Source organism: Colobus angolensis, unplaced genomic scaffold (genome assembly GCF_000951035.1).
Source record: "Colobus angolensis palliatus isolate OR3802 unplaced genomic scaffold, Cang.pa_1.0 Scaffold7, whole genome shotgun sequence".
Classification (NCBI taxonomy): domain Eukaryota; kingdom Metazoa; phylum Chordata; class Mammalia; order Primates; family Cercopithecidae; genus Colobus; species Colobus angolensis.
In genome coordinates, this window is record NW_012120709.1 from 18527856 (window position 1) to 18551338 (window position 23483).

Below are 23483 nucleotides of genomic sequence, written 5' to 3' on the forward strand. Positions count from 1 at the left end.
CGTGTTAGCCAGGATGGTCTCAATCTCCTGACCTCGTGATCCGCCCATCTCGGCCTCCCAAAGTGCTGGGATTACAGGCTTGAGCCACTGCGCCTGGCCTAGAATCATTTTCTAGCTAGTGTTTCTAGCTAGGGAAGGGGAGGGAGAGCATTAGGATAAATACCTATTGCATGCAGAGCTTAAAACCTAGATGACACGGTGATAGGTGCAGCAAACTACCATGGCACATGTGTACCTGTGTAACAAACCTGCACGTTCAGCACATGTATCCAAGAACTTAAAGTAAAAGAAAAAAAAAAAAAGAAAATAGACATTATTAGAAAAAAAAATAGTCTGAATTGTCACTTTACACCCTGTCACCAGCCTAGGTTAAGCCAACAGTCTCACCTAGGCTATTTCAGTTGCCTTCTAACTAGTTTCCTGTTCACCTTTTACTCTGGTCCCCCACCCACACTGTTCATTCATCATACTACAGCAATAGTGACCTTTTAAAACATAAAATTATATTCCTCCAAAGTAGATATACAGATGGCCAATAAGCACATGAGAAATTGCTCAGCATCATTTGTCATTAGAGAAATGCAAATCAAAACCACAATGAAATACCGCCTCACACCCCATTAGGATGGCTGTAATAAAAGATGGACAGTTGTAAGTGGTGCTGAGGACTTGGAAAATTGGAACCCTCGTCGTTCTGCTGGGAATATAAAACGTTTCAGTCACTTTGGAAAACATTCTGGCAGTTACAACACAAAGTTAACCTTAGAGTGTATACCCAAGAGAATTGAAAACGTGTCCACACAAAGAATTTGTATAGGAATGTTCATAGCAGCATTATTTATAATAGCCAAAGAGTGGAAACAATCCAAATGTCTGTCAGTGGATGAATAGCTAAACAAAATATGGTATATTCATATAATAGAATATTATTCAGCCATACAAAGGAATGATGTATTGATAAATGCCAAGACATGGATGAACATTGAAAACATTATGCTAAGTTGACACAAAGGCCATATATTGTATGGCTTTTTTTTTTTTGAGATGGAGTTTTCCTCTTGTTATTCAGGCTGGAATGCAATGGTGTGATCTTGGCTTGGCACGATCTCGGCTCACTGCAACCTCTGCCTCTCGGGTTTAAGCGATTCTTCTGCCTCAGCCTCCCGAGTAGCTGGGGTTATAGGCATGCGCCACCACGCCCAGCTAATTTCGTATTTTTTTGTAGAGACAGGGTTTCTCCTTGTTGGTCATGCTGGTCTCGAACTCCCAGCCTCAGGTGATCCGCCTGCCTCACCCTCCCAAAGTGCTGGGATTACAGGTGTGAGCCACCACGCCCAGCCGTGTATGGGTTCTTTTATATGAAATGTCCAGAATAGGCAAATCCATAGAGACAGAAAGTAAATTTGTAGTTGGGCAGTGGGCTAATAGGTAGAGGGTTTCTATTTGGGGTAATGAGAATGTTCTGGAATTAATGATGATTGCACAACTCAATATACTAAAAAACCACTGGATTGTATACTAAAAAGGGTGAATTGTTTATGGCATTTGACTTAGATTTCAATAAAACTGTTATAGAAATGGTAAAATTAGGTCACTCCTTACCTACGTCACTCCCTGCTTAAAACATATCAGTGGTTTCCTATTATATTTCTTATAAAATTCAGATTCCTTATCATGACCTTCAAGACCCTATGCAGCTGGCCCCTGCCTTCCTCTGATCTCTGCTTCACCCGTGTGCTCCAGCCACACAAATCTTACTATTCATTAGAGATGCCACTTTTGTTTGGGTGTTCTCATTCATGCCTTCCTTTCTAAAGTGTTTCTTCATAGTATATATATGTTTATTTTTTCCTTCTCATTCACTAGCATATTCCATAAAGGCAGGGATGCTGTCTCACTTACTATACTCCCAACATTTATGACAGATTCTGGCACATAATATCTACTTAATAAATTCCTTTTGAATTAATTAAAAATACTGTAGGGTTTTGGTTATTTTTAGTTATTGAGGCGAGAGGATCACTTGCAGCCAAGCGTTCAAGACCAGCCTGGGCATCATAGTGAGACTGCATCTCTAAAGAAAGAAAAACAGACCAGGAGCGGTGGCTCATGCCTGTAATCCCAACACTTTGGGAGGCTGAGGCGGACGAATCACAAGGTCAGGAGTTCCAGACCAGCCTGGCCAATATGGTGAAACCCTGTCTCTACTAAAAATACAAAAATTAGCTGGGCGTGGTGGTAGGCGCCTGTAGTCCCAGCTACTTGGGAGGCTGAGGCAGGAGAATCGCTTGAACCTGGGAGGCAGAGGTTGCAATGAGCCAAGATCGTGCCACTGCACTCCAGCCTGGGTGACAAAGCGAGACTCTGTCTCAATAAATAAATAAATAAATAAATAAATAAATAAATAAAAAACAATTAGCTGGGCATGGAGTCCCAGCTACTTGGCAGGCTGAGGCGGGAGGATCACTTGAGCTCAGGAGTTCGAGGCTGTAGTGAGCTATGATCAGGCCACTGCCCTCTAGCATGGGCAACAGAGTAAGATTTTGTCTCTAAAAAAAAGATTCACTAGAAATAGACTTACTGACATACACACACAAAAGGCTATACAGAATCCCCTAAAGAAGCAAACAGGGCACTGGAGTGGCAGATGGATGGCAGTGACAGTGGAGTGGCAAATGGAGACATTGCATTTGAACTTGACAGATTGTTTTTTTGCAGCCAAGTTATCTGTGTAGTCTCCTAATTTCACTGTGATTTTTCATTGATGTTATGATTTTTTTCTTTTTCTTTAGGGGCCTTGGACAAGTTGTTACTGACTATGTTCATGGGGATGCCTCGCAGAAAGCTGCCAAGGCAGGGCTTTTGGCACTTTCAGCTTTAACCTTTGCTGGGCTTTGCTATTTCAACTATCACGACGTGGGCATCTGCAAAGCTGTTGCCATGCTGTGGAAGCTCTGACCTTTTTGACTTCATACTTTGAAGAATTGATGTATGCCTCTTTGCCTCTGCTTTGTCATGCCATTCAGCTCACAGTAAGGAAGAAATAACAGATAAGTCCATTTTTGGACAGCCTTTTTCTCTTAATAATCTTAATCTTAAGATTATTTTCAGAATTTAATCTTTGAGGAAAAGGTTTGAGAGGAATTGTGTCTAAGAAATTGTGAGACTGAGTTCTGCATTCTGGTGAGTTAATGGGGTTGCCTCCCAGCTTCTCATAAGACTCACAGTATAACTAAACATGATATATGAGCTTTTGCCTTTTAATTTATCAATCTCTTGAAGATAATCCAGCTTTATTACTATTAGTATATGATCAAACTTCCATATTTGCACTGGGAATAATGGACAAAGGGAAATACTCATAATTCATGAATAAAAACTTTGCAGAAAATTAGACACTGTTTAATTTTTGAAAACTTCCCTCTCTAGTCAGTAGATACCACCTACTGATGGTTACATATACTAGGGAAATTTTAAAATTAGGAAATGCTGACATCTCACATTATAAATTTCTAAATCCTAGGAAGAAATGCTTGGAGTGCTTCTGAATATAGAGAAGTTCCATTTAAGGGCAAGTTTCCCCTTGTAGAGGTATCAAAATATTTCCAATTCTAAACTGAGATTTAATTCTCAAATGTGTTCTACTTGTTCTAAAACAAATATAAAACTATAAGTAATAAATTGTTATTTTCGCACAATGGGAATCTCTAATGTGAAAATGTATTCTATGAAGATAATTTTTTTTAAAATAAAATGTTGTATAATAAAAATGTCTTCTCCGCTTTTATATGTTAGCTATCAGTAGTTTTATTCATTAGAATTTGGTGTCTGTTGCATCCACAGCATGATTACAAAATTGTGTGTTTAAATTTCCTTCTGGGTAGCTTAGCAGTTAGGTAAATCAGACACAAAGTACTGGAAAACAAAAAGGACTTAGATGTAATAGGCAGAAGTATACCAAGTGTAAGTAGTTTGGTGTAAATAGAGTATAAGATTTAGTATTTAAGTAGGAATAAGAACTATGTCCAGATTATGGTGTTCTGTGAGTACCAGCCTTTGGAATTCAGATTATATTCTATGTGTATTTAGTCTGGTCTAGGAGTTGAGTGTAAGGCATGATGCTTTCTTCTAGCAATATGGAGTAACTGGGACTGAGCACATTTCACTCACCAAGGACCTTAATGGGAAGCTGAGGCAAAGGAAGCGTATGTGTTCATGAATGTGTACTAGGGGTTAAAGACATGCTCTCCTTAATGTGCCTGTGGTCTTGTAGGAGACTCAAGTGTGCATTAGGGTTTAGGAAGAGGTGATTAATTCTGTTTTGGGGTGGGTAAAAGATTTCAAAAGGGGGTGGTGCCTGAATAGCAGTGGCACACCAACAGATAGTGGTGGTGGGACCAGTCCACCCTGGTGGGAGAGAATATATAAACAATATTCTGACATTGTTTAGAATTACTGGTGCTTGATGATGAGAAAAAACAAATGAACTAAAAGTCAATTTTATTGTTTTAAAATTCTCTATAGACAGTGGATCCCCTCCCTACCTTGTAGTGTCATTCCTTCCCCTCCCCCAGCCCTCAGTATACCGCTGCTGTAGAGTGGAGTGATGAAATGGAATCTTCCATAAAGTCAAAATGGGGATGGCAGTGACACTGGGTAATATGGGAATCCTGTAGCTATCTCCAATACCATCAGATCTAATACCATCAGATCCTAGATGTAGAAGGCTATCTAGTGCTAATAAGCTTCATTAGATGGTGAACGGAGAAGTTGGAGTGGAGGCTGGTTCAGCACTGCCTGCCCCATGTCCCAGCTGGTTTGGTCACTAGGATGGGGCTCAGCTGCCTTTGGGAAATCAGTAGGTTGCTATGAGCTGCTGGAAAATGAGGCAAGATTCCAGAACCTTGTGGCTCATGCCGCCTCAGCCTCCCAAAGTGCTGGGAATACAGGCATGAGCCACTGTGCCCAGCGCTTATTATTATTATTATTATTTTGAGACAGAATCACGCTCTGTTGTCCAGGTTGGAGTGCAGTGGCATGATCAAACTCACTGCAGCCTTGATCTCCTGTGCTCAAGTGATCCACCTCAGCCACCTGAGAGTAGCTGGGATTACAGACTTGTACCACCATGCCTGGCTAATTTTTTTGATTTTTAGTAGAGATGAGGTCTCACTGTGTTGCCCAGGCTGGTCTCAAACTCCTGAGCTCAAGTAATCTACCTGCCTTTGCCTCCGAAAGTGCTTGCATTATATGCCTGACCCACTGTGCCCAGCCAGATTCTAGTTTTAAGAAGGTGGCACATAGGCCAGGAGCAAAGCTTTGGGCTCAAACCAGGGAGTTAGAATGAAGATTCCCCTAAACCAGGAACCATAAAGAGTTTTACCCTCAGAGAAAGGGTGAGTTAGAAAAAATGATATTTGGCCGGGCACAGTGGCTCACACCTGTAAATCCCAGCATTTCGAGAGGCCGAGGTGGGCAGATCACCTGAGGTCAGGAGTTCGAGACCATCCTGACTAACATAGAGAAACCCTGTCTCTACTAAAAATACAAAAAAAAGAAGAAAAAAAAAAAAATTAGCCGGGCATGGTGGTGGGTGCCTGTAGTCCCAGCTACTCAGGAGGCTGAGGCAGGAGAATCGCTCGAACCTGGGAGGCAGAGGTTGCACCATTGCACTCCAGCCTGGGCAACAAGAGTGAAACTCCATACCCCGTAAAAAGAAAAAATGATATTTACCTGAAAAAGGAGAGAGCAGAGCAGTGTGTGTATCTTGCTTTGGCTCAGGTTGGAGAAGAGTCTCCTCTGAGAATATATGGCTAAGAGCCAGTCCTCATGCCAGTTTGGAGTCTGAGTTCAAGTTATCTGCATATCTAAAAAGGTTACATGCTGCAAATTTAACTTTGACCTAGGTTTGTAGGGCATGGAGGTCAGCACAAATCCTCACCAAAGAGAGAATGGTTACCCCAACACACGCTTCAAAAATCCCCATAAAGTTCCAGTGAACGTGAACTGTCAGCAAAAATCACAGCATAGGAACGTCCTGAGCAAGAATCAGCACAAACAAACAGAACCATACCCACAAAGAATTCAGACCTGGGAATTTTCAGATACACATTATAAACATAAGATGAGATATAAGTCTAAATATAAGTCCGTTTTCTGATCAGAGATGAGAAAGTCTTTGGAGAGAGTGGTATACACTTGATGTTATCGCCTCAATCCATAGAATCTTAGAAATTAGATATCTACTTAGGAGAGTTTTCTCCTCTGGACACCTGATAATGAGTGTCAGTGGGGCTAAATGTTCAGTTTCTGAGGCCTAAGCACCACTGTGAAGCATGTATCCATGGCTATGGGCCTAGAGCTTCAGAACTGTGTCTATGAGATTAAAATACCCCAGATGGTCATTTCCAAATGTGGTTCTAAGTCTAACTTTCATCAGTGTCTCTTTTTAAACTAGTCTTCCAGGCCAGGTGCGGTGGCTCACGCCTGTAATCCCAGAACTTTGGGAGGCCAAGGTAGGCAGAACACTTGAGGTCAGGAATTCGAGACCAGCCTCGCCAATATGGTGAAACCCTGTCTCTACCAAAAAATACAAAAATTAGCCCGGTGTGATGGCATGCACCTGTGTAGGCCTAGCTACTTGGGAGACTGACATGGGACAATTGCTTGAACCCAGGAAGCGGAGGTTGCAGTGAGCTGAGATTGAGCCACTGCACTCCAGCTTGGGTGACAGAGAGAGACCCTGTCTCAAAAATATAAATATAGGGCCTGGCGCAGTGACTCACGCCTGTAATCCCAGCACTTTGGGAGGCCGAGACGGGCATATCACGAGGTCAGGAGTTCGAGACAAGCCTGGCCAATATGGTGAAATCCTGTCTCTACTAAAAATACAAAAATTAGCCAGGTGTGTTGGCACACGCCTGTAGTCCCAGTTACTCAAGAAACTGAGGCAGGAGAATTACTTGAATCCGGGAGGTGGAGGTTGCAGTGAGCCGAAATGCGCCACTGCACTCCAGCCTGGGCTACAGAGCAAGACTCTGTCTCAAAACAAAACAAAACAAAACAAAACAACAAAAACCCAAAAAACAAACCAAAACAAAACAAAATAAAAAAACGAAGAAAAAGCTCTAGTCTACGAGAAACGTTATAAACTATTATTAAAAAGTTTTTTTTTTTTTTTGAGATGGAGTCTCCAACTCCTGACCTCAGGTGATCCACCCACCTCAGCCTCCCAAAGTGCTGGGATTACAGGTGTGAGCCACTGTGCCCGACTTACATTTAGTCTTCTTGATCAAGAGTATTTCTCTATCTGTTTTAGGGTTCTTTTATTTTTTTCTAAATGGTTTTATCATTTTTCTCTCAGTGACTCTTTTATTACTAAATTAGGTTATTTCCAATATGATCTTTCTATTATAAATGGGATTAAAAAATTATGTTTTCTAACTTATATCACTTATATATTGAAGTAAAATTATTATTTTTTTTTGGTTGTATGTAATATTTTGCAATTTTGCAGAATTTACTTCTTTGTTGATAAATCTTTAGTCTCAAAAACTTTTATTATATACAAGCCAGGTATGGTAGCTCATGCTTGTAATCCTAGCACTGTATATATATTTATATGAGAGAGAGAGAGAGAGAGAGAGAGAGAGAGAGACCTAGACAGAGAGAGAGAGACCTAGACCACAAGGGAAGATTTGGATAAACTAGTCCTGAAGTATCTCTTTCTTTCCACTAGGGGGAGAAGATTTCCTGCTTCTTATCCAGTCTCTTCTTCAACGGAGGCTGCACCCTTTTCCCTAACTCCAAAAAAAGAAAAATCACACTTAAGAAAAATCACACTTACTACAGCTGAGATTTTTTTCTTTTCTTTTTTTTCTTTCTTTCAATCACATGAATTTCAAAAAACTATTGGAAGAACTGTCTAATTCTCACTTCTGTGTAAAAAAAAAAAAAAGGAAAGGGAAAAAATTTTTTTAAATCAAAAAACTACTGGGCAAAAAGTTTGGGGAAACTAACCAGAATTCACATGTAACCCTGGTGTGATTTAGATTTAGGGGAGAGAACAGGGAAAACCTTACTAGGGCTTCATTTTTAAAAAATTACAATTCCTCATGTAGTAGATTAGCTGAGACGAACAGAAAACCAGGAAATAGAAGTAAAAGGGAGATGCAGCTTCAGCAGAGCCTAAGTACACCAAGTGAAAAATGACTGGAAACTGGGAATGAGGCTGGGACACACGCACACCACCCTGCCCTCCAGATGGAGATTTTATTTGTTTTGACTCACTGATTGAGACAGGGTCTTGCTCTGTCACCCAGGCTGGAGTGCAGTGGCATAATCATGACTCACCATAACCTTGAACTCCTGGGTGCCGGTGATCCTCTTGACTCAGCCTCCCAAGTAGCTAGGGCTACAGGTGCACACCACCACACTGGGCTAATTTTTGTATTTTTTGTAGAAAGTGGATCTTGCTATGTTGCCCAGGCTGCAGATACAGATTTTAAAGGAGGATTCAACCATCTAGCTATCAGACAGAAAGCAGAACCAAAGGAAATCCTCACTCACTCTGCTTGGTAACAAACACTGAATGTGAATAGCTAGCACCCTGTTCAAAATTGAGCATGGAAAAAAAAAAAATCAGCGTGGGACCTATTAACAAAAAACATATAAAACAAGTGAAAGAAAAAAGTATACCAGAGGTTCAGAAGTTTTGCATAGGTCTAAATGATTTTTTGTGGGAGCCAGAAAAAAGTTCTAGAAAATTGTTGGGTATCTTAAGTGGAAGTGAGGTAGGCATGAGCTCTGTAACAGAAGAAGATGAATGTAGGCTGAGATGGAAGATAAACTAGATGTGATGAAAGAGGAAAAAGAAAAGGAAGGGTTGAGGAAATGAAAACACAGGATAAGGAGTAAAAAAGCAAAATTCTGTCGAAATAAAATTAGCAAAGGAAGACAAATGTAAATACATTTCTCAGGCCAGGCATGGTGGCTCACGCCTGTAATCCCAGCACTTTGGGAGGTCGAGGCAGGCAGATCATCTGAGGTCAGGAGTTCAAGATCAGCCTGGCCAACATGGTGAAACCCGTCTCTACTAAAAATACAAAAAATTAGCTGGGCATGGTGGTGGGCACGTGTAATCCCAGCTACTTGGGAGGCTGGAGCAGGAGAATCACTTGAACCTGGGAGGTGGAGGTTGCAGTGAATGGAAATCGCACCACTGCACTCCACCCTGAGCAACAGAGTGAAACTCCATCTCAAAAAAATAAATAAAAATAATAAATAAATAAATTCCTCAGATGCAGAGATTAAAGACCAAAAAAAAAAAAAAATGCTTACCAAAAGGAAAAGATGTATATTCAAAAACATTCATCAACATTGTTACTTCTGATAGAAAAGAAAATCGAATCAAGCTAAATGTGTAACTAGAGGACCAATTAAATAAATTATGGGATATTCATATACATAAGGTAGGTTTCCTTTTGGCTGCAAGCAGAAGAATACACACCCGCTATCTCCCATTAAAAGAGTACTACCACAGAATCGCTCACAGAGAAAGATGTCTGGGTAGACAGGTCGAGTTTTGATGCAGCGGTTAAGGATGTCATCTCAGACTAAGGTTCTTTCTGCCTCTCTGTTCTCATCCTCAGCATGTTGGCCTGTCACTTTTAGGCTTGTCAATTTGTGGTCACAGTACGGCTGGAATGGCTTCAAGTACCACATTCTCCTTTGATTGATTCAAAGGCAGGAAGCAGGGTTGCAGGTAGGGCAGTAAAAGCCTTGGTCGTCAGAACATCTTTTTTTATCATTCCCTGCAGACTTCTTTTTAGAGTTCATTGATCACAGCTGGCACATTTGGCCACCTCTCGCTGTAAAGGCTAGGGAAAAGAGTGTCTGCTGTTCTCAGTCTCTGCGTTAATAAGGGAGAAAGGGGCTGGGGATGGCCTCTGGTTGGTCAACAATATAACATAAGTACTCCATTGCTATTAAAAATTATGTACATCAATCTTTGACTGCATCTCTCATTATTTCCTTAAGATAGAGTCTTGAATAGGAATTTCTAGGTAAATCATCATGAGCCTTTAAAAAGCCCTGGTTATGTCATGCAGTTGATTTCCAGAAAGCCAATACAATTAGATATGTGTCAATATGTGTATTGACATATCTCCTGATGCCCGCACCAGTACTGAGTGAAAAACTTGGCTGAGGGTTCCTGTTTATCTGAACTTAAAAGGAGCACATGCATAGAACAAAGAGCCAGCATTTGTTAAATAGCAAAGATAAGCTCATCGAAACTAAGATAAAACAGGCCAGGCACGGTGGCTCACACCTGTAATCCCAGCACTTTGGGAGGCTGAGGTGGGTGGATCACTTGAGGCCAGGAGTTTGAGACCAGCCTGGCCAACACAGTGAAACCCTGTCTCTACTAAAAATACAAAAACTATCAAGGCGTGATGATGCACACCTGTAGTCCCAGCTACTCATAGGCTGAGGCAGGAGAATCGCTTGAACCTGGGAGGTGGAGGTTGCAGTGAGCTGAGATTGTGCCATTGCACTCCAGCCTAACCAATAGAGTGAGACTCTGTCTTAAAAAAACAAGAAAAAAAAAAAAACCTAAGATAAAGTAACAATGTTTCCTGTCCTCCCTCATTTCTGTTTAACAGAGACACTAACCATAGAATCATTGGATTTTTAAAAAATGGGGAACAAATATAGGGAAAAAAAACAATACAGCAGGATTTTTAGATGACATGATCATAATTAGACAATGCAAGTGAAAAAAAAAAAAAAACCTAAAACTATATTAGGGGGAAATAAAGGGGGAGTAGAGAAATAGAAGAAATGAGATAAGTAAAATGTTGATAATTGTTGAAGCTGGATGATGAGTATTTGTGTACATTTTAAACTTTTTATAATAAAAGTTGTTTTTCCAATCTTATTGTATTAAAATATAAATAACATAAAATTTACCATCTTAGCCATTTTCAAATGTACAATGCAATGGTATTAAATACATTTATAATGCCATATGACCATTACCATCATCCAGCTCCAGAACTCTTTTCACTTTGCAAAACTGAAATGCTGTACCCATTAAACACTAACTCCCCATTTCCTCCTCCTTCCAGCCTCTGGCAAACACCATGCTACTTTATGTTTTTATCAGTTTGACTATTCCAAGTACCTTATTTAAGTGGGATCATACAGTATTTGTCTTTATGGGACTAGCTTCTTTCACTTAGCATAATAAATATGTTCATCATGTTGTAGTGTATGTCAGAATTTCCATCTATATCGGTCCGTTTTCACGCTGCTGATAAAGACATACTCGAGACTGGACAATTTACAAAGGAAAGAGGCTGTTCACTGCAGCCTCGACCTCTGGGACTTACAGCTCCACATAGCTGGGGAGGCCTCATAATCACAGTGGAAGGCAAGGAGGAGCAAGTCACATCTCACATGGATGGCAGCGAGTAAAAAGAGCTTGTGCAGGGCAACTCCCGTTTTCAAAAGCATCAGATCTCATGAAACCCATTCACTATCATGAGAACAGCAGGAGAAAGACCCTCCCCTATAATTCAATCATCTGCCACGGGGTCCTTTCCACCACACGTGGGAATTACGGGAGCTACAAGGTGAGATTTGGGTGGGGACATAGAGCCAAACCATCTCACCATCTGTTTGTTTTGTTTTGTTTTGTTCTGTTTTTTTTTGAGACAGAGTCTTGCTCTGTCGCCAAGCTGGAATGCAGTGGTGTGATCTTGGCTCACTGCAACCTCTGCCTCCTGGGTTCAAGTGATTCTCCTGCCTCAGCCTCCCGAGTAACTGGGACTACGGGCATGAGCCACCACGCCCAGCTAATTTTTGAATTTTTTTTTTTTTTTTTTTGAGACCGTGTCTCGCTCTGTCGCCCGGGCTGGAGTGCAGTGGCCGGACCTCAGCTCACTGCAAGCTCCGCCTCCCAGGTTCACGCCATTCTCCTGCTTCAGCCTCCCGAGTAGCTGGGACTACAGGCGCCCACCACCTCGCCCGGCTAGTTTTTTGTATTTTTTAGTAGAGACGGGGTTTCACCGTGTTAGCCAGGATGGTCTCGATCTCCTGACCTCGTGATACGCCCGTCTCGGCCTCCCAAAGTGCTGGGATTACAGGCTTAAGCCACCGTGCCTGGCCTAATTTTTGAATTTTTAGTAGAGACGGGGGTTTCACCATGTTGGCCAGGATGGTCTTGATCCCTTGACCTCAGGTGATCCACCTGCCTTGGCCTCCCAAAGTGCTGGGATTACAGGCATGAGCCACCGCACCCAGCCTTTATTTTTATTATAGATAGATAGATAGATAGATAGATAGATTTTTTTTTTTTTTTTACCAACACAAATATTTTAAAAAACCATACACTTAAAAGGAAGTTCAATTCATATCTTAGGTGTCCTGAATAAAGGAGTGGCACTTTCTGTTGTCCACCAATTTTCCTGTTTCTAATCTGAATATTCTTTCCTAAAAAGATGGATACAGGCCAGGCAAGGTGGCTCATGCCTGTAATCCTAGCACTTTGGGAGGCCAAGGTGGGCGGATCACTTGAGGTTAGGAGTTTGAAACCAGCCTGGCCAACATGGTGAAACCTCGTCTCTACTAAAAATACAAAAAAAATTAGCTGGACGTGGTGGTGGGTGCCTGTAATCCCAGTTACTTGGGAAGCTGAGGCAGGAGAATTGCTTGAACCTGGGAGGCAGAGGTTGCAGTGAGCTGAGATCACGCCACTGCACTCCAGCCTGGGAAACAGAGAGAGACTCTGTCTCAAAAAAAAAAAAAAAAAAAGAGATGGATGTGACCGATGGTTGACATAGTATTAAAGTTGCCTCCTGGGCCATGACTCAGCTACATCGGTGGCCCTGCTAAATTTGTGTCCAGGGCACCTCCTCCCTTTCCCCCAAACTGGTTTCATCTCCCTCAAAGCTACTATTGAAGAATTAGCGGTTTATTTAGCATGGGTTTATTCCTTCCTGTGACTTAGAAGCTTGGAGAATTCATTACTTTTTAATTTAGTTTCTTTGTTTTATCTAATAAGTTTAGTAGATCAAAATATTCTTCTGGCCAGGTCAGGGTCTAACCACTATAGGGTATCTTCAACTCAGTGTACGTTTTAACCGAAACATACTCAGCATCTCAGCGAAACATGATCAATATGGGCCTCTATTGTATCTTTTTCCAAGATAATATGATCCTGACAATATTCTCTGGAAAAATTTCACTCATAGACTAACCCATATTTTTGTTTTTCCTCATTCCCACCCTCAAAGGTAATATAAATGCAAATAAAATTTAAAAGAACCTCCTGTGGAGAGGAGACATTGCCATTTTCCATGAGGTACAGAAGCCCAAGTTTCTAAGTTGGTGGACGCAGTTGGCAGAAGTATGAAGTTTTAGTTTTGAGGTTTCCTTTCTTCTCTCTCTCTTCACACCAGTGTACTTTGGTTGTCTAAAATGTGTTGAAAGCCTTATTTTCTGTACTTTATATCTCTCACAATGTCATCTAAAAACATTAATTGGCATTACAACGTTAATCGTGCTTTTACATAATTTTTACAAATTAATTTTTTTTCTTCTGAGACAGGGTCTTGCTCTGTTGCCCAGGCTGGAATGCAGTGGCACAGTCACAGCTCACTGCAGCCTCGACGTGGGGCTCAAGCCATCCTCCCACCTCAGCTTCCCAAGTACTGAGACTATAGGTATACACCACCATGCCCATCTAATTTTTGCATTTTTTGTAGAGATGGAGACCATATTGTGTCGGCTGGTCTCCAACTCCTAGGCTCAAGTGATCCACCCGCCTCAGCCTTCCAAAGTGCTGGGATTACAAGCCTGAGCCACCGCGCCCAGCTGTTACTCATGCCTTAATGCATGTGCGTCTTCCCCTGTTTCCTGTGTTTGCTTTCACATGTCCACTGCTCCTACTGTGAAGATGGTACATTCATCAGTCGTAGCTTAATGACGCCACCTTAAAATTTGCAAATGGATTCATATACGTCTTATTATTCATTCACTCATGTATTAAAAAACATGTAAGTGTCTACTATGTACCAGGCACTGCGCTGGGTCCTGGGGATACAGAGATGAAAAAGACATCAGGAGGCTGGGCGTGGTGGCTCACGACTGTAATCCCAGTACTTTGGGAGGCCAAGGTGAGTGGATCACTTGAGGTCGGGAGTTCACAACCAGCCTGGCCAACATAGTGAAACCCATATCTACTAAATATGCAAACACTAGCAGGGCATGGTGGTGCATGCCTGTAGTCCCAGCTACTCCGGAGGCTGAGGTAGGAGAATTGCTTGAACCCCGGGATGCAGAGGTTGCAGTGAGCCAAGATCGCGCTTGGGTGACAGAGCAAGACTCTGTCTCAAAAACAAACAAACAAACAAAAAATACCAGAAGCTCACAGGCTTGATGGAGAGGCACATAAGCCAATAAAATGTGTTCAAAGCAAACTTCTGATAATGGCTTGGTTTCTAAAGAGATTTTTTTTTTAAACTGGGAAGTAAGTATATTGACTGATGGACACTGGAATTGTGTTCATTTGACAGTTTTATTGTATGTGTGCATAAAAAATGAATACGTTTATATTTTGGCTTATGTCCTACGTCTTAAGAGCATGACCAGGACTTAATCTCTAATACGGGTAACTGGACAAATGTAAGGTTGTGACCCTTAAATTTGAACCCCATGTGCATTCCCCCCGATAATCCCACCAAGGCTCAGACAAGCAAGGGAGTCTGGTCTGGTCCGTCGACTGTCCCCTTTCTCCTTCACAACATATAGAACATCCCATTGGTCACAAATGCTGGATAAAGCAAAGATTGCAAAAGCTCAAACTTTTTTCTTTTTTGCTTGCATTGATGTAATTAACACATAGGAGCTGAGCTTTCTCCTGTGCTGACTTGTAATTTTGGCATCATTCGTGGAAACGGGTTCTAATGGCATCAATGTTATTTCCTGGGCAATAAATATCTCATGTAGAGAAGTGAGTCATAGACCCAGTGAAACTTATGAACCAAGATTAGTCACGTGGATAGTGGAACTGCTTAACATCAATATAACTTTCTCTTCAGGTCATTTCCCACAAAATTGGGTGGAAAAACCCGCTCCTATTGCTCAATTGGGCAGTTGCAACGATGAGCTAAATCAGTTGTACTCTGGCAGTACTGTAGTAATAGCTGTAGTTTAAAAAATCACGGTAGTTAATCCACTTTGTTTCAAACTCTTCTATATGCTTTAAAAGGTATGAATTGGCCGGGCGCGGTGGCTCACGCTTGTAATCCCAGCACTTTGGGAGGCCGAGGTGGGCGGATCACGAGGTCAGGAGATCGAGACCATCCTGGCTAACACGGTGAAACCCCGTCTCTACTAAAAATACAAAAAAAAAATTAGCCAGGCGCGGTGGTGGGCGCCTGTCCCAGCTACTCGGAGAGGCTAAGCCAGGAGAATGGGGCAGACTTACCTCCTGAGAAAGTTAACTGTGTCCACAGAGCTGTCGTCTTGAGAACCCCTGACTGAACTAATAGTGAGACACGAGCTTGTTTTTTTCTCAAAGGAACTAAAGTCTAAATGTTGCAGCAAGTGGAAAACCCCTTAGACCTTCTTGGGCCATCTGTGACCCTAGCTCCTAGAGTGCCCCTTCCAGGAACAACCAGTCTGATGGTGATAGGGGCATCTTTTGGCCTCAACTGGCAAACAAGCTTGAGCCTCTCTTTCCCCCTCTTCTGACACTTAGACTCACATAGGATCCTGCATACCTAAGGGGGATGAAACGGCATGCCTTCAGGGATGAAACTGGACTCACGTGTGGGCGCTGTACATTAAAGTTTGGGAGGCGAGAGTGTGTGCAGTTGGATATTATAATTACCTGAGTAATGATTTATACATGTAAGGCAAAAATAAGAAGCTTAATTCTTCCTGTTAAAAATAAAGGATGCCGGGCGTGATGGCTCACGCCTATAATCCCAGCATTTTGGGAGGCCGAGGAGGATGGATCACGAGGTCAGGAGTTCAAGACCAGCCTAGCCAAGATGGTGAAACCCCGTCTCTACTAAAAATACAAAAAGAATTAGCTGGATGTGGTGGTGGGCATCTGTAAACCCAGCTATTCAGGAGGCTGAAGCAGAGAATTGCTTGAATCTGGGAGGCGGAGGTTGTAGTGAGCCAAGATGGTGCCACTGCACTCCAGCCTGGGAGACAGAGACTCTGTCTCAATAAATAAATAAATAAACAAACAAACAAACAAATAAATAAAATAAGGGATAAGACCTGTCCTGGTCCCTTTTCTTAGAGAATTTACTTTAGAAAACACGTAAGTTATTTTCAAAATACATAAAATCCTTGTAAAATTTAAATACGAATTTTGCGAGCTTTACAACCCAGGAATGTCTTTCTCAAGGATCCAGGAGCCATCTCTTTGGAATGTAAACATCCAGGGAAAATCGTTTCCCTGTGTCGCAGTTTCTGTGAGAGTGTAGGAGCCTAGCTCCAGCAGGTGCCTGGCACCCAGTGGCAAAACTACCTGCTGTCAAGAAGATAGCAGAAGTTTCTTTTTCCTTGGTATAAAACCAAGTGACTAACACAGGTGGTCACCCCCATTACCGGGTGAATTTAGGATGAATGATGTATTATGAATGGCGCTGTCAAGTGCTCTTCCTTGGACTGATGGTTGTTTATCTTGAGAACACGTGTGTAATGGATTGCATCTGCCTGGCTGTATGAAAGGGTGAGCTTTCTTTCTGCCTTTGCAATCTTTTAGTGAATTGCTTGGATGTACATCACTTTCTGGTTTAATGCTTATTCAATAATAAGTGTGTTTTCTTTCTCTTCCTTTGTGGAGAGATTTTCTGGGTTGGGAGAAAACTTTATTTTTAAGTATATTTCTTCAATTACACTAAAGCCACAACTCAACAACATGTGAAAAAAGGAAAATTTATATTGACTTGAATCCTTCAGAAGACCTGACTTTTAACTAATTTATTTTCTCAGACTTTACAAGAAAACAGCCTTTCTTTCCTTTTGTGTCTTCCTCTCCCCCTCATTTTATCCAATTTTCCTATATTGCCTGTCTCTCTTTTATCCTATTAAAAGACCACTTTTAAAATAAGATAAAGTCACGACTCTCAAACAGACATAAAAATGAACACGTTAAAGATTTTATTCTATTCACTTAATCTATGAGGGAATCAGGAAGCCGTTGCAACCAGCTCAGAAGAGAATCTGAAGAACAGACACATTTATAGAGAAGAAATATTGAAATAAATGGGATGGAGGCAAAACTGGTTTTCAGAAGGAAGGAGGGAAGTCAATGGCTCTTCTACTACACAGGAGAGAATTGCATGTCTGTAGATAAGAATTATTTTGGGTTGCTATCAGTTCTATACAACTTAAAGGATAGTGAAATAGCTTCAGCAGAATTGGAACCAGATAACTAGAGGGGCCTCCTCAAGACCATGCATAATATAATTTTCCACTAAGCATAAAATTTCTCATACAATCTTCTTTCTTTCTTTTTAGAGACAGAGTCTTACTCTGCCGCCTAGGCTGGAGTGCGGGGACATGATTATAGCTCATTGCAGACTGGAACTCGGGCTCAGGTGATCCTCCTACCTTAGTCTCTTGAGTAGCTGGGATGACAGGTGTACACCACCATGCCCAGCTAAGTATTCTTCTTACTGTGAAAAAAATTAATAACATCTGTGGGCTGGGCGCAGTGGCCCAAGCCTGTAATCCCAGCACTTTGGGAGGCTGAGGTGGGTGGATCACGAGGTGAAGAGATCGAGACCAGCCTGGCCAACATGGTGAAAAATCCCATCTCTACTAAACATACAAAAATTAGCTGGGCATGGTGATGCGCGCCTGTAGTCCCAGCTACTTAAGAGGCTGAGGCAGGAGAATCACTTGAATCCGGAAGGCGGAGGTTGCAGTGAGCCGAGATCGCACCACTGCACTCCAGCCTGGCGACAGAGCGACACTCCGTCTCTTAAAAAAAAAAAAAATTAATAACATGTGTAAAGACACTTTTGAGAAGTCGACAATAGGTAGCAATTAGTTTCTTTTTCTCTACCAAAACAAGTTTCTTACTTTAAGTGTGATTTAAAATGATCTATTCTAGGAAGAATTCACTGACTAACTCAAGCTGGCTTAGCTCCTCTGTTTACTATCATTATTAATAAACTTTTTTTGTCCTTAATATGCTGTTTAATGTGTCTGACATGTATTGTTTGCATAAATAATTATGTCTATAAGGCCATGAGTAATTGCAGTAATTATTAGGATTACTGGTATAGGTAAAAATAATTAAGAAATTGCTTTTCTTTTTAAAATTATTTTCTTTTTTAAATTTTTTATTTCATCTATCTGAAGTCTACCCTGCAAGCAATTGCTTTTCTTCAATTGCAGCATGTCAGAAAACCAGTGTGACAAGTTAAAAAAAAATTAAAAAAAAATTAAAAAATTAATTGACAAATAAAAATTATATATTTTCAAGGTATACAATGTGATAATTTGATATACATTGTTTGATGATTATGACAATCAAATCAATTAACACATCTGTCACCACACCATAGCTACCATTTGTGTGTGTGTCGGGGTAGAGGGCGGTAAGGACACTTAAAATGCGCCCTCTTATCAAATTTCAAGGAAACAGGACAATATTATTAACTGTAGTTACTATGTGTACATTAGATCCCCAGAACTTATATAGAAAACCCTAAGGATTCCACCAAAAAACAGAACTGAGAAATGAGTTCAGTAAAGTTACAAGATATAACAGGTTAATGTACTAACTTGATGGAAGATTTTGGCATATTATAGACCTGGTCTATAGTGTCTTTTTTGTTTGTTTTTAACATTTAAAAAATACATATATTTTTCTCTGTCTTATAGATACTCAAGTTCCTTAAAAGCAGGTACTATGTCTGGGTCATTTTTGTATGCCCAGCACCTGGCACAATGCCAATGCCTGGCACACAGTAGGTGTTTAATAATACCTACCAAATGACCAACTCTCTGACTTTAAATTTCTATTTTTTTTTTTTGAAACAGGGTTTCACTCTGTTTCCCAGGCTGGAATACAGTGGTACAATCATAGCTGACTGCACCCTTGATCTCCCAGGTTCAAGTAATCCTCCCGCCTCAGACTCCTGAGTAGCTAAAGGCACGCGCCACCACGCCCAGCTAATTTTTTTAATTTAAATTTTTAGTGGAGATGAGCGCTTGCTTGTTGTCCAGGTGATCTCCAACTCCTAAACTCAAGGAATCCTCCCTTGGCCTTCCAAAGTGCTGGGATTACAGGCGTGAGTCACTGCACCTGGCCTCTGATTCTAAATGCCTTGAGGGCACGGATCCTGCTTGCTGTCTCCTCGGCATGCCTGTGGATACTGGCTTTATGCTTCTGCTAAGGTCTCAATTAGTCTCCTTATTTTGAAATTCTCTTTCTTCTCTCCTTTGGGGCCCACAGATACCCAATAGTATAGTGGTTTTTTGGAAAATCATGTCATGGTGGAAAGACTAAGGGGCTGGGAGATCTGGCACTACCAGTGACTAGCTGAGTGATCTTCAGGCAAAACACTTCACTTCCCGAACCTCTGTTTATTTTTTCCTCTGCACTTCAGTGTACTCTTCTGTATAACCAGGATGATAGCCTCTATCTTTTTTTTTAATTGGAGCATTGTGATTATAAACAAGACCTATTCTGTATGTTGAATTCTATGGAAGCTATGAAAGGACTTAGGAAAATAAGAGCTGCAATTTAATTTTTGATCTCAACTAATTTTTAAAGCAGCAAGCATGTGTGTGGGTTGTGTATGTTACGAATATGCATTCAGTAAATTTATCTTTTATTTGCTTTAGAGACCGAAGGTGCATTTCCTTTGTACTCATTGTTTTAAATGTGAGATTCGATAATACCAGGCCTGTCTGGACACTTTTTTTTTTTTTTTTTTTTTTTTTGAGACACAGTTTTATTCCGCCTCCCAGGCTGGAGTGCAGTGGTGTGATCTCAGCTCACTGTAACCTCCATCTCCCGGGTTCAAGTGATTCTCGTGCCTCAACCTCCTCAGTAGCTGGGACTACAGGCGTGTGCCACCACGCCCAGCTAATTTTTGTATTTTTAGTATAGATGGGGGTTTCGCCATGTTAGCCAGGCTGGTCTTGAACTCCTGACCTCAAGTGATCTGCCTGCCTCAGCCTCCCAAAGTGCTGGGATTACAGACGTGAGCCACTGTGCCCGGCGGAGACCTTCTTAAAGATGTCTGTCTCTGTGATTCTGAATATGGAAAACTCCATTGCCAATGAGGGTCATGTTTTTGTAGAGAAAGCAGATGGTAAATGGACTCTACCTTTCAGGAATTGCTTGGCAAGTAAGGTGGGATGGGCCAGGTGATGTCAGACCTAAACCTAAACCAGGAGTCATCCTGCATTCCTCCTTACCGTTACCCCCACATCCAATCTATTGGCAATTCCTGCTGACTCTCCAAAAAGTATTGGAATCAGAGAGCTCTCTCCTCCTGCACTGCTACACCTGGTCTGGTGTTATTATCCCTCATCTAGGCTAGCGCACTGCCTTCTAACTGGTCTCTCTGCTTCCACCTTTGCCCAGCTCAAATCCATTCTCTTCCCAGTGGCCAGAATAATCTTTCAGAAACATAAATCAGATTGCATCATTCCCCCAACTTAAAGCCCTGTATTGGCATTTAGGAAAAATCCATACCCTGTTCTTGAGTCCACAAAGACTCTGACCAAACCCCAACTGCCTCTCTCACCTCATTTATGGCCACTCTCCCTTCTGCCAACTCCCCCCTGGCCACAGGAGCGGTTTTCCCTGCCTCCTAAACTCCAAGCTTGTTCCAACCTCAGGACCTTTGCACCAGTTATTCTCTGTGCCGAGAATGCTTGTCCTTATAATCTTGGCATGTGTCTTGGCTTTCACATCTTAGTTTAACCATCACCTCTTCATAGAGGTTCTTTTTGTTTTTGAGATGGAGTCTCGCTCTGTCACCCAGGCTGGAGTGCAGTGGTGTGATCTGGGCTCACTGCAATCTCTGCCTCCCAGGTTCCAGCAATTTTTCTGCTTCAGTCTCTCAAGTAGTTGGGATTTCAGGTGCATGCTATTATGCCTGGCTAATTTTTGTATTTTTAGTAGAGACAGGTTTCACTATGTTGGCCAGGCTGGTCCTGAACTCCTGACCACGTAGTCCGCCTGCCTCGGCCTCCCAAAGTGCTGGGATTACAGGCATGAGCCACCACGCCTGGCCTTCATTGAGGTTCTTAATTTTTCAGATAGCATTTTGTGTTATCTGATTTTTGGATCTTTAAAAAAATCTGTCTAGATGTCATTTTCCCCCTACTAGAATGTAAGTTTCTTGGGAACAGGGATCTTTCTCTCTTATTTGCTGAGTACTTAGTGCCTTGAAAAGAGCTTGGCTCATAGTAGGCACTCAATAAATATTTGTCAAATGCATGAAAGGCATTTTAATACTTCTTGTTAAATTGGGTTTGGGCATGGTGGCTCGTGCCTGTAATCCCAGGACTTTGGGAGGCCGAGGTGGGTGGATCACTTTGAGCTTAGCAGTTCGAGACCAGCCTGGTTAACAACATAGCAAAATCCTGTCTCTACTAAAAATACAAAAAATTAGAGGGACGTGGTGGCATGTGCCTGTAATCCCAGCTACCAAGGAGGCTGAGGCAGGAGAATCACTTGAACCCCAGAGTTGGAGGTTGCGGTGAGCCCAGATCGTACCACTGCACTCCAGTCTGGGCCACACCATGAGACACTCGGTCTAAAAAAAAAAAAAAAAAGTTTGTCTTCTTCTACCTAAGGGTGAAAATAACATGTGAGCTTCAAGATTCAATGCATGGCTTCCAACCCTGATGGGCTAGCTGGAGAGCGGTGGAATGAGAAGATAAGCTGGCAGACCCAAGGTGGATTGTCAGATGGCAGAGATGGGAAGACACCAGGAAACCAGGCTCATATTTTCATGGAACTACTGGCTGCTGAAGCCTGTGACTTTGGCAGGCAGCCCAGGGTGAATCACTACTTACACAAATTAGGAGATTCTGCTTTGTCCCTGACACTTCAGATTGTTATTCCTTCCTTAAGCAATTTATGGGCACTCCCATAGACTCTCTAGCCTTTGGAGCCTTTGCATTAGGAACTTGATTTATGGATATCTGTATAGTTAAAGGAAATCATGTCTGTATAAAAAGCATTCAATATGGAGGGGCTTTATGACCCCTTGCTTGGGTGTAACCATCCCTGTCAGGGTGCCAGGAGAGAAGGGTGGAGCCTTTTTGGATGCTGGGAAGCGAGGGTGTGAGGTGTTTACAAGGTGGGAAAGGCATGCTGAGAGGGAGGGCCTGCGTGTGGTTCTGAACACTGTGCTCCATCCACACAGCCCTCCTCAGGGGCTGGGTGCAGCAGTTGTTGTTCTTTCTTTCTTCCTAGTAAATATTTAACCATGTACAATGCCCAGGCTACCTGCCACCGCTAAGTGACAGGCAAAATCCCAAGCCACAGATGTTGCCCTCTGGCCCTCAGCTCAGAGAGCTGAGGCTGTTGACTGGAGTCCTCAGAACTTCAGAGACCTGGGAAGTTTGTGCATTTCATCAACTGACTTGCTGATTAAGCCTCAGAATCTATACCTTCCCTTCTTCCTTCATTTGTGTGTATTTATGCATTGAGCCCCTGCTCTGGTCCGGGTTCTGCACTAGGTGGTTGGGATACATCAGTGAATAAAACAGACAAAGTTCTCTGCCTCTGGGAGCCAACGTTCTACCAGGGAAGAGGGACAATAAACACTGAGCATACTATATACATTAATTATATATAAACATTATATATTATAAGGTGATGGGCCTATGGAAGAAAAATAATGTGGTGTAAAGGGAACAAGAATGTGTGGAGGTGGGATGGGGCAGGTTATGGTATTAAATAGCCAGGGTGAGCTTCATTGAACAAGTGAGATTTCATCAGCATCCTGAAGGAGATGAGGAATTTGTCAAATGGACATCCGAGGGGAGAGAATTACAGGCAGAGAAAACAAGCAGGCCCCAAGCTGGAAGTATGCTCAGAGTGTCAGAGCAACAGCAAGACTGGTGTGGCTGATGCAGGCTGAATGAAGACTAGAGAAGTAGGAGACAAAATCGGCATGGGAACTGGGGACCAGGTAGTCAATGGGGACCAGAAGTTGCTGGGCCTGGTAAGCCATTATGAGGATGTTGGCATTTACTTCAATGGAAAGGGGAACTTTCACAGAACTTTGAGCGGAGATGTCTCATGATTTGACTTCTGTTTTTAAAAGCACCACTGCAGCTGCTCTATTGAGACCAGATTGTAAGGAAGCCAAGGCAGGGCCCAGGAACTGGGGAGGAGAGTATGGAGGTGAGGCAGTAACGGATGACATGGCTCAGATGAGGGTGATGGTGGCGGGGACGCTGAGACACAATTG

The 23483-nt window shown here is 42.1% G+C and overlaps 1 protein-coding gene across 4 annotated transcripts in view; it reads left to right on the plus strand.

Annotated features, from left to right (window-relative positions):
• Nucleotides 1-3770, plus strand: part of SDHD (succinate dehydrogenase complex, subunit D, integral membrane protein) — a 38110-nt gene extending 34340 nt beyond the window's left edge. For 3 of the 4 annotated variants that reach the window (XM_011926737.1, XM_011926735.1, XM_011926736.1), the window contains one exon: nucleotides 2793-3770. In XM_011926737.1, coding sequence (XP_011782127.1) covers nucleotides 2793-2881 — 89 coding nt within the window. In that variant the 3' untranslated portion in view covers nucleotides 2882-3770. Of the gene's footprint in view, nucleotides 1-1069; nucleotides 1184-2792 lie in introns of all 4 variants that reach the window. The other variant, XM_011926734.1, reaches the window with a different exon arrangement.
• The last annotated feature ends 19713 nt before the right edge of the window (nucleotides 3771-23483 follow it).